The sequence below is a fragment of the Mesocricetus auratus genome, unplaced genomic scaffold (assembly GCF_017639785.1).
Source record: "Mesocricetus auratus isolate SY011 unplaced genomic scaffold, BCM_Maur_2.0 Super-Scaffold_100006, whole genome shotgun sequence".
NCBI classification, from domain to species: domain Eukaryota; kingdom Metazoa; phylum Chordata; class Mammalia; order Rodentia; family Cricetidae; genus Mesocricetus; species Mesocricetus auratus.
The window spans coordinates 33,720,037-33,732,295 of NW_024429190.1; the positions used below are offsets into that span (position 1 = coordinate 33,720,037).

At 39.1% G+C, this 12,259-nt stretch overlaps 1 protein-coding gene across 1 annotated transcript in view; it reads left to right on the forward strand.

Moving 5' to 3' along the window:
• Positions 1-12,259, forward strand: part of Stim2 (stromal interaction molecule 2) — a 125,070-nt gene that overhangs the window by 70,697 nt on the left and 42,114 nt on the right. Inside the window, 1 exon segment of the mRNA XM_005068761.4 lies at positions 4,061-4,175. Coding sequence (XP_005068818.1) covers positions 4,061-4,175 — 115 coding nt within the window.

The window sequence follows — 12,259 nt, forward strand, 5'->3', positions numbered from 1 at the left end:
TCATATTCAAGGCCTCTGGCTCCTGTACACCATCAGTATTGGACCATCACCTAAACTCCTCTTGGATATCCTGCTTTTGCTCTGAGTCTTGAAGGTCCTGTGGCTCCACAGGACCAATCCCTTCACATGGTCTAGCAGGTCATAGATGGGGTAGATGTGGAACAGTGGCATCTCAGAGCCCTGTATGTATGCTTGCGAGGGAGCTGGGGTGGTCAGTCTCGGCGTCTGGGACTGTCCCTCTCAGGTGAAGGGAGAAGCCAGCTCTCTCATGCTCATGGTGAGAGGGGTAGGGCCAGCTTTCCCAAATAGAGATGGAAGCTCTCTGGTGCCAGGGTCATGGCGGGGTTGGGGGTCTCTTCCCCAGGCCACTGAGGGGTGGTTCAACCCATGGTTTACATTGGCCTCTGTGGTAACACGGGCAGTAGAAATCAACACAGACCTCAGCTGCACAGGACCATGGACCTAGATATGGTCATCAGCAGCAGCTTGGGCCAGATGTTCACACTGCCTCTCAAATTGGCATGGCCCAGCAGCAGTGTGGTCCCTGGTGGTGGCCCAGACGGGGGCCGGAGAGGAGTAGTTGCATGGCCCTTCATGGTAATAGGAGCGTGGACATCCACATTGACCCTGGCTGCAGTAGGCCGATGGACCCAGACATGGCCCCTGCCCACAGCTTAGACATCACCATAGCTCCGGGTGGCAGCATAAGCCACCCCAGTCTGTATGGCCCTGTTGACAGCATGACCCTTGGGCACCAACGTGAGTCCACATGGCAGGCCAGACCCTGGGCATTTGCCCAGCCTTCAGTGGCTACAGGAACTATGGACATTGACATAGATGTTGGCTTTAGGAGGGCCATGAACTCAGACTTGGCCCTCAGCAGCAGTTTGTCCTAGAAGACACCATAGCCCCAGGTGACAGCCAGGCCACTGAGATCAGTCTGGCCGTAGCAGCAACTTGTCCTTTGAACTCCAACATGGCCATAGGTGGCAGCCCAGGACGTGGGCGTCCTTGTGGCCTTTGGATACAACATTAGCCATGGACATCAACACAGACCCTGGCTGTGGTAGGGCCATGGACCCAGACATGCTCTTCAGCCAAAGCTCAGGCCCAGCCTACACCATGGCCCTGAGTGGCAGCACAGGCTACTCAGGCATCACCCCTGTTGCAGGCAATTTTTTTTTTTTGCAAAAGTATTTTTAGATAATTCTAGGAAATGTACAATTCCATCTTGTTAGTTTTTACTTAGCTTTTTGTTTGTTTGTTTTAAGTCAGGGTTTCTCTGTATAGCCCTGGCTGCCCTGGAATTGTCTTTGTAGACCATGCTAGCCTCAAACTCAGAGATCTTCCTGCCTCTGTCTTTCTAGTGCAGGGATTAAAGGTGTGAGCCACCACCACCGGGCCTTACTTAACTTTCTTAAAAACGATTATTGTTTTGGGAGTTATGGAACACCTCACACAACTCTAAGGGGAGTTATCCTACACTTGGAACTAAGTTTTTTATTTAGCAACCTATGGCTTTTTGGAAGAACATTATATCCTGTGTAGGAGAACTCCAGTTAAACTCCCTAAATGAAGAAAAACATATGAAGCTTATAAAATAGTAGGTCTCCATATGACTTCAGATATTCCTCACGTTATCATTCTCCCTGTCTCCTCCCCAGCCTTACTCCTTTGTCTCTCTTTGCACTTAAGCCTTCCTGTCCATTGTTTCCCCATTTCCCTCTGTATCACCAGTGCTCTACCACCCCCATCTCCCTTTGGATTGTTAAGCACATGTTTAATATATATCCATAAACTCACTCTGTAATTTCTCCATTGTTAACTATTATATCTCCTCTGTATGGAAATTCTGAAGCCATAGAGTTGTCCTTTCCAGTTATTAGTGCTCACACAGTGAAGAGAATTTCCTGGGACATTCTTTTTGATGTGTATCCCATAAATGGAACAGTTGCTCTTTGTTCCAGCTGACTGGACTGTTTACAAGACTGACTTCCTCTCTGCTCAGTCTATCATCATGGTTTTCAATCTCGATTTTCTCTTCAGTTCTTGGACCTCCTCCAAGATGAGCAGTTTCCAAGCATCTTAGGTGTAGTGATCCTACCTCCCCCAAGTATTTTACTAGATTCTAAAGATATCAGTTGGGAAGGGTGGCATGAGGATGGCCAGACAAACACCTTTACCTCTACCTTTACAAAAAGAAGTTTGGAAAATGAGACACTAATTATATAGCAAACAGAATAAAAAAATCTAAAGTACAGCTTTAAAATCAGTGCTTTTCAAGTTATTGATGTAAGGCCAGATTTTTAATTTCCAATCTCATAATAACAGTGTCTATACAGCTAACACATTTGCCAAATGTTTGACTCATATGCTTTGGAAGCATTATCGGATTATATCTATAAAGTTTCCGAAGTAGCCACTCTCAATTTCAATACCTATAGTAGAACTTTATGAGTAAACTGTCACTCACTGGTCTGTTGAGGTCACTTAGAATAATGGTATTGATCCTAAAAACTGAGCTTTGAAGCTTGGAAAAGTAAATGATTTGCTTTGTATTGTATAACTGTTAAGTAGTTTAATATATACTTATTCTAATCAAACCATAATTTTGTCATGTTTGAGATGATGTTTATTATTTTTTTCTCAATATATGTTTTTATTTAAATTAGAAACGTGAATGTTTCACATGTCAATCCCAGCTCCTCTCCCACCCTCCTCCCTTGTCCCTCCACCAGTCCCCACCCAATCCCCACATCATTCCCCAGGAAGGGTGAGACCCTCCCTGTGGGGGATCTCTAAAGTCTGTCATTTCATCCTGGGCAGGACCTAGCCCCTTCCCCATGTGTCCAGGCCGAGAGAGCATCCCTCTATTTGGAATGGGCTCTCAAAGCTCATTCATAAACCATGGTAAACACTGATCTACTACCCAAGGCCCCAGTGATTTCTGTGGCCTCCTCCCTGGCACTACATTCATGGATTCTGGATCAGTCCCCTGTTGGCCTCTCAGCCAGAGATGATGTTTATTATTAATGTATAAAAATAAGAACTTTGCTTCTGGGGTTGAAATCCCTGGGTACTTTGACTTTCTGCATATTGGATTTTTGAAATAGTCTATGAGCCACTTTTAAAATCAAGGGAAAGTCAAGGCAGATACAAGTAAAATAAGAAAACAAGAAAAAAACCATTAAGCAACAGTTAAAAGTAATAACAATGTATTCTATTTGTTTCATATAATTAGGAGATAAAACCCATGAAATTGTTAGGGACAGTGTTGATGGTTTATAGTATAATAGTCTTTGCTTTTTATTTGTTGGATAGTAGGAAAGAAATATTAGAGACTTGGTTAATTTTTAGCAAGATTAATTTTGCTGCTTTGTTTCTAAATATTTTAAAATATGATTTATAAGGATATATGTAGGTTTATGAAATATGCTAGTTGTGACATCATAGCCGGCTTTTCTTTGAGTAATGGCTTAGATGGTAGAAAAACACAGAACTATGAAGAAGTGATTGAGATTAGTGTTAGTTGTGGTTGGAAATACATCATCACTGTTTATGTGTCAAAAATGTAACATTGAGCCAGTAACTAAACTGTGTGCTTGACGGTAGCCATGACTTTGGTAGCAGTCTCAACACTTGTCTATTGTTTTAACCTTGGACATGTTGCTTAACCTCCATCAGTCTTAGCTTCCTCTTTATAAAACAGAATTAGAACAGTTCTTTCCTTCCAGGACCATCATGAAATTTAGAAACAGTCATTGGTATAGCTTTCTGTGTCTGTGTGTGTGTATGTGTAGTTCTGCACACTGTAAATGTGAACTAATATCTACTGAGCAAATGAACTTTGAATAAAGACTTTTACTGCCTCTGATATCACGATTAGAAGACATTTTGTAAAATGTGTTTAACACTCATGAGAAAATGGCTTTAGAATACCAACAGAGTAATGGTTGGTATATGGAAAAGGTCACCACTTATAATTTATTTTTGTTTTTAGTTTATTGGGACTAAAGGAGGATTTTTACTTATGTTTAACTTAGTGTTTTCTCTTTTATAGTTTATCAGAGAAGATATGAAGTATAAAGATGCTACAAATAAACATAGTCATCTGCACAGAGAAGATAAGCACATAACTGTTGAGGATTTGTGGAAACAGTGGAAAACATCAGAAGGTAAGACTGCAGTGGTCTGGAGCCTGGGCTTGTCTGCTTCTGCCCTGCGTGGTGGTGGCAGCCCCACTAATTGCATACAATTTTAAAGAACTACTATAAGATTATAATTCTGTGGGAATATTTACATTAAAATTTTCTTATACCCATTAAGTTACAGACTATTTTTAGATAATTTTATATTCTATACTAGACTAAGTAAGATAATATCTGTTTGAGCTGATTGTGTGAGCTATTAAATGGTATTCTTATAAATGTTCCATCAAAATTTTTAAAAAAAGGAAACTGAAATTTTCTTTTTAATTGTGAATAATGTCCAAAGTCTTCAGTAGCCCCAGGAATTTTAAGCTTTTCCTGAAGTCTTCTTGAACCATTCTAATGCTGTTGACAGTCAGCCTTGTGCCTCAAGGCCGTGTTCCAAGACCTCAAGAAGGAACATCCTGTGCATGCTGTTTTCCTGTATATATACTCTTCAATAAAGTATAACTTCTAAGTTAGGTACCAGAAGATTAACAGAAAATAATAAATAGCAAAATAGAGCAATTATAGTAATGTACTACAAATAAAAGTTCTATGATATGGTCCTTTTTAGCTGTCACAGAGTAGGTAGAATATATTGTGTGAATACTTTGGACAAAGGAATAATTTGAGTTCCTGCCAGAAAAGCATAATGTTTTGTTATACTACTTAGAACATTCTGGAAATTTCCATCATTATTTTTCTCATTGAGATGGAATGTTAGTTACTGAAACCATAAAGAAGTGAAACTATAGATGAAGGACTCCTGAAGTTGCAGGATACAATTTAGTAAATTGTATTTTATTCCTTTTCTGTTTCCAAGTTGTCCAGCTATTTTGTGGGCAATAATTTTGTATAGCTCAGAAAGCTATGACCTGTCCTCACACTAATGCTAACAAGGTACTAAAATTTAAGCAATTTAAAATGTTTATTCAGTTTATTTTGTTTTTCAGTATCAGTTAACCAAACTAGTCCTTTTCTAATATTCCTATTTTATGAATGCCAAACAGTGGTGTATGGCATGCATTTTTCTTCTAAAAGTTTGAATAATGAAACTAAGAAACTGAACAAACATTTGTAAAAACATAAATAAATTAATTACTAGTTGATTAGCAGTGATAACATTTAGAAATGGCAAAATACATAGGAGGGTATGTAACTAGAGAACTGACTGGAGACCCTCTGAAGGAAGGACTGTCTCTCAGGTGGCATCTGCCAGGTCACAGACTCTTCATGGCTGAATGTCACATATGGAATCTTTTTTCTTAGGAGAAAAATATTATCAAGGTAAAAAGGAGATGTTGAAAATGCCTGTGTCTACATTTTTTACTTATTTTACTTATGTAGATTGTTGTAGAGTTATAGTCTTAGTTTTTTACAAAAGGACAGTCTTTCATAGTCTTTCTAGTAGAGGTCTACAAGTGTTTCAGAAACCTGCCAAAAGAATGTATTTGTGGTGGGAATTTTATTGTTCTTCATTATAGTTGTGTCCTGTGTCAACTGTTCTTCACCCAGCAGAGTAATTTACTTAAAATATAGATCTGACTGAGCTGCTCACCACACGAACGTGGCGCAGAGAAAAAAGCCAATACACATCTTCACAAAGCACTCTAAGCCAGAGGTGTGCACCCAAAGCCATGCTTCAGGCACCATCACCTCTTTCACCTTTTCTGTTGGTCTGTCTCCTTCACTTCCTACTCCATCCAAACTAGACCGGCTACTTCCTGTTTCACAGTGTGCAGATACAGATGTCCTTTCAGCTAGCTCCCTTATCTCCTTCTTTACAGTCCTCATTAAGGACTAGTCTCCCATTGTTGTCTCCTTCCTTTCTGCTTTTTGGTTTTCTCACACACATGATCCTTCATATCTTGTGTTCCCATGTCACTTGCTGTGTTCTAAAGTGTTACAGAATGATTTCTTTGTGACACCTGCTCCTTACCCACAAGGTAAGGCTTAGAGAGAAGAGCCTATTGTGTTTATTGATAAATCTCCACTTGAGGGGGACTCTGTCCTCAAAAGTTTTCTTGCCCCCCCTCTAGAGACTTTGTTTTGAGTAGATCTTTTATGATGTGTGACAACGTTTCTGGTAGTTTAAGACGTTCCCAAGGTAAATAGCACTTTAATCTTCATTTTCTCTTAAGCCTTCACTTCTGTCCTTATCTCCTTTTTTTATATTGTGATAGAGTGATGGTTTTCTGTTAAGGCCAAATTGTTTGCCTGACTCATCTAACCCGACTTCCTTTTCTGAGAGCTTGATCTCCCACCTCACTTGTTTAGGGGTAAAGGCCTAAGAGAAGTGGTTGCCAAGTTCCTGCTAGCATAGCTGCTGGAGGGAAGGAGAAAGGAAATGGTGTGTGGAGGATTCAGGTAATATAACCTCACCAAAAAGTTTCCAGAGAGAGGGTTGAGTCTCCCAACTCACAGTTATTAAACAGTAAGATGGGGCTGGGCATTGCTGCTACCTCATTGCTGGACCCACAGAGTTTTACTTTGATCTTTTTCTCTCTTTTTTCTCATAGGGTTCTATTAGAAAGCAACCAGTTCTTTTGCAAACTACTGAAAGTGATATTAGAATGAATGAAAAAACAGTAAATTCAGTATTGTTGAGATGAATATGTTAAAAATGATACACACATATTTATTCTCACCTGTCAGTTTTTAGATACCCAGTGGCTAGACTAGTGGCTCTTTTCAGCAAGATACTCAACAAGTGTGGGATTAATGGCTACAAGTACAGTGCCTGTTGAAAACACCATGTTCCACATCCATTTCATCATATATTTATGTCATGTTGTAACACATGGATTCCTGAAAAACTCTTGCTATGTAAAATTATGAACTCAAGATGACAGTTAATGGAAAAGAAAGGCAGGTAAAGTAGATGACTCAAAGTCTATGTAGCTTTGTATCCTGAGTCCTCGCAGTACTAAAATTTATAAAAAGAAATGTAAAATTGCTAACCACTAAATGCTACAGTGGGTATAGGAATGTACACTAGAAATAATAAGTGAGTGCAACTTGATGAAAGGGACTACCATGTTGAGTTGAGATTGCCTAAAATGGAAGAGAAAGGCAATTCACAAAAATAAGAGCTCGATAGACATGTGTCTGAGGTGGCAGTGACCAGCTGAGCTAAGAAGAAGGGGAAAGAGTCACAGCTCTGTGTTGGTGGGAGATGGGTATATTTTGTATATTTTGCTGCTACATGATATGAAATATTAACTTGTTTGAAAGTACTTCATTGACACATTTCTAATTATCAGTTATACATAAGATTATTCATTTACACTGGATCCCTGGGATTAAAGTTAAGGTAGACGTGGGTCCAGGCTATGCCAAGCAAATTAGAAGAGAAAAAGTAAGTGTAAGGTGATATGTACACAGTACAATTAAGGCTAGAGTATGGTGCTGGTTCACGGAAGGGAGTGCTTAGCTCATTAGTAGGATTATTTACAGAAGGTGGTGACTGGAATAGACCATGAAGGTTGGCTAGTGGGTCTGAGAAAGGAAGGCAGGTTATGTGAGAAGGGTAGTTGGGGGCAGACAGTATCAAGATAATTCTGTATGCATGTAGAATTGTCAAAGAATAAAATAACAAACAAAAAGAAAAGTGAAGGGAAATTATATAGTATACCATGAATAGTTCTTTCTTTAATCATACTCGATTATTTTCTAAAATTGGAAGTAAAGAAGGAATGTTACTGAAAGTATATGAACTTCCAAGTGATGTACTTTAAGAGATGGCTCACAGGACTGAAGAGATGGCCCAGTGGGTTAAGAGCACTGGCTGCTTGCTCTTGCAGAGCGCACAGGTTTGATTCCCAGTGCCCACATGGCCGCTCACAACCATCCGCAATTCCAGTTCTAGGGGATCCCATACTTTTTTCTGGCTTCTGAAGATACCCAAGATGCATATGTCATGCACAGAATACATGCAGGTCAGACACCTCTACATATAAGATAAAAAGTAATAAAAGTGGTTAGCTTACAGAATGTGACTCTTCTATAACATTTATTTCTGTTTCAGTTTATTTACACTAAATAACAATTATTAAATGCCAAAATCTCTCCACTTACTTAATTAAAGATAATTTAATTCACTTAAAATAATTTAAGTTCATTATTATGAATGAAATGTGTTCTGACACAGCAGATGAACTCTTAGCGTGTCTCTGTAGTACTGTATAAACTAAAATGTTCAGCTATGTTTAAAAGTTTTTTTAAAAAAATAAGTTGAGTAGATATGTAAAAGTTTAGCTTAAGGTGACTTAAATTATCTTTAATTAAGTGGAGAGATTTGTGCATTCAGTAATTGTTATTTAGTGTAAATAAACTTAAACAGAAAAATGATCTTGGATATTTTCTTTCTGTTTATGACAGCAATTTTTTTTGTAAATATTACATAAAAAGTAAAAAATTCCTGGCCATAGACCTTGAATTCTTAATAGTAAGGCTCATTATAAATTGTTACTCTGCATAGATAGATCCTTTTTATGCCAAGGTTTTTCTTCTGGGTGTGTTAGTGTGGGTGGATTTCTAAATATTGATAAAAGCTACTGGCCTATTCTACTTATTCACTGTTGCTTTTTACATCATGTCTGAATTGGAAAACATAGATGCACTGAGTACATACTGTTTGGCGATATTGTCAGAGCTCTCAACACATAAAACTTGGCGATCCAGGAGCATTTTTTGTGGTAACCAGCAACAGAATAATTTGTCTATTTACAGTGTGCATGGCAGTCACTAGTAGGATTCAAGGAAGTGTCAAACGATTTCTTCAAGGAGTGTTAACAGCCTTTTTCATTTACACAAATGAAAAACTAGATAGTGATGTAAGAATGCATGGTTAAATACTATCTAAATGGTGATGTTATAGGAGTTTAGTAATATGGACAGATTTATTCTAGGGAATGGATTAATATTGTGGAAGTCATACATTTTCTTAGAAATAAGAAAGGAATATACAGGTTAGTACATTTAGCATGAGTAAACAAGTCTTTTAAAATGGCACATGTAAGTGTTAAATTCTTTGAATATACAGTTTATAAACCAGACATGTAATTTCCTTTAGTGTATGTGATAGGTCACCAATTATTTATTTCTGTATTTCAGTTCTGTGGTAAGGGTGAATACTGTCAACTACATTTAGAAAGAATGTTGTTCATAATTAGAGGTAAAGTGCTTAGAGCAGTGCTGAGCCCTAAATACATGCTCAGTGGATATCTGTTCTTAACTATTTTTTTCTGTGAGGCAAATGCGACCATGGTAAGTTAAGCAATGTTGGAGTGCCATATAAGATTCTGCCCTTACAAGGGGGTCATGACCAGGCTGGTGAAGCCCACAGAAGCAGCTGACCTGAACAAGGGGGAGCTCATGGACCCCAGACTGATGGTTGAGAGGCTAGCATGGGACTGATCCAGACCCCCCCCAGAATGTGGATGGCAGTGAGGAGGCCTTGGCAATCTATGGAGCCTATGGTAGTGGATCATTATTTATCCCTGGTGTATGAATGGACTTTGGGAGCCCATTCCACGTGGAGGGATGTGCTCTCTACCTGGACACATGGGGGAGGGCCTGGGCCTTGCCCCGGATGGTATGACAGACTTTGGGATCCCCCATGGAATGCCTCACCTTCCCTTGGGAGTGGAGGGAGGGTGGCATGGATAGCTGGTAGGGGGCTGGGGAGGAGAGGAGGGAGAGGGAGCTGAGATTGACATATGATGCAGGCTTGTGTCTAATTTAAATAAAAAAAAAGAGTGAGTCAGAAGGAAAAAAAAAAAAGAAAAAGATTCTTCCCTTATACCAGTGCCCATGAACCCAAAAGTTGTATGAAGGAAGCTGTTGGTTTGTATGTAGTCTCAGTAGCAAAGACAAAGATATTTTTGGAGGATTGCAGTTATGAGTAGTAGTGTTAACTGTGTGTGTAGGATATATCAGTTCATGTAGCATTTTTGTCATCACCTCTAAATATTAGATATTATTCAAACTTCTAATAAATCCTTGTAATAGATAAGAATTTGTAGACTCATTCGCCATATACAAGCAATAAAATTGTTACTGTTGTATGGATAAAATGTGTATTTGAGTGGGAAGAGTAGAACATTGTGGATTCTACAAATGTTTTACAGGAGGACTTGGAAACTGCCCCATATTTCGAGGGGATTCAGAGGGTATTGTTTGTGTGGTTTTTGTTTGTTTGTTTCTAATGATAGAACATACTGGCTTTGAGGGTGTCCATCAAACTGGCTCACACAGTAGGAGTATTTCATAAGTGCTAACTAGGAGCAAGGCATTGTCCCAGATTAAGAATGCTTCTTTGTTCTTGACCTAGCCATGGTCTGTTAGTTGAGAAAGACCGACTAACAGGTAGTTAATGGGATGTTCTACAATCGGCTGTCGAGCCCATGTAAAAGGAACTGTGGGATGGATAGGAAGAGGCCTGCCAGCAGAGGTTAAGTAAGGTGAGTAGGGTTGCATTCCATGATACTTACCCTGTCACCCTTAGCTGGAAGTTTCTGCTTGATGGATAGTTCTGAGGATATTAGTAATGACAACAGCATATTTAAAGAAAGACAGTTTTTAGTAAGCTGTCTAGCTAATACTGCTTAGTAGATTAGGTTTTAGTATTTTTAATCCTGTGCGCAATGCTGTTAGTTTTAGAAGCTGTTGTCAGTAAAAACCATCACTGTAAGTTTGGGTTTTCATTGCACACCAAAATCACCTTAGACAAGGAAGGCCTGTTCCCCGAGATGGAGTCCAGTTTCAGAATTGATGGTGCCATCCTTTATTTGTACTGCTAACAAAAGGATTTTTAGTATTCAAAGTTGCTTCTGTGTAAAGAAAGATGACATAATAATGTTGCTGGTTCACTCTATCACCTAATGTTCAGGGGGATCAATATGGGTCTTGTTGGAAAAAGTGGTACATCTATTTCATAATCAGTCTACATATCAGAGGGACACGTGTATGTGCTGGATGTGGTGATTCAGAACTAGGACTGGGTAAGAGGATCACAGGTTCCAGGACTGAACTATGGCTTGAGAGTTTAGCTTAAAAACAAAACAAAACCAACAAAAACAAAGCCCAAAAACTCTGTCCCTCATGTAAAGTATATTCTTTATTCTTTTATAATCATAACTTTTCTCTTATCATAAAATCCTGAACTCAGAGAACTCTCAATAAGAAGTTTCTGATATTTATTCGTTTAGAGAAGATGTCATTATGTAGCTCAGACTGGCCTTGGATTTTCAGTTCCTCTGCCTCACCTCCCAAGCACTGGGATTGCAGGTGTATGCTACCATGCCTAGCTTTGATCTGACTTGATCACCATCCTATATTAGCATTAGTTCCCATGTTTCTTCATTTCAGAATGTTCTGCCAGGACTGTTTTTGATTTCATTATTTTTCTTATTTCCTATTTCCCTTGACATAAATTTTTTTTAAACTTCCTGGCATTGAAGTTTGGGAGACTTGGGGTTGCTGTATATGCTTGATGGGGAAGTCCTGTGTATATGTCAATAAAGCACTGTTGGCCAATAGGGAACCAGGATAGGTGGGACTAGGAGTTGAGGAGGATTCTGGGAAAGAGAGACACAGGTAGACATCATGTAGCCGCCATAGAAGTAAGAGGTTCAGACCCTTTCTCCGGTAAGAGAAAGATTAACAATTATGGGTTAAATACTTAAGTTAGAGATAGCCAGTAAGAAACAAGCAAACGGCCAACAGCTTCATAATTAATATAATGTCCTCTGAGTTATTTGGGGACTGCAACTGTGGCAGGGCCTAGGTGGCTGGCAAGGAAGGCTACACTCTACATATGCTGACTTGCTAGGACAAAATACCTTTTTAACTTGTAGAATATACATAACTTTCATATAGTTGTAGTCTTTTAATAGTAGCGGAAACCCCTCTCAGAAGGTACAGAGACTTAACTGCTTGTCACATCTCTCTCTACTCTGGAAAGTTGACCATTGTTTTATCTATTGAGACACAGGTAGTAAATGTGTTTTGAGACTCATTTTTCTCATACAACAAGTTTTCTAGTGTAAAATTCATTGCGTGAAGAC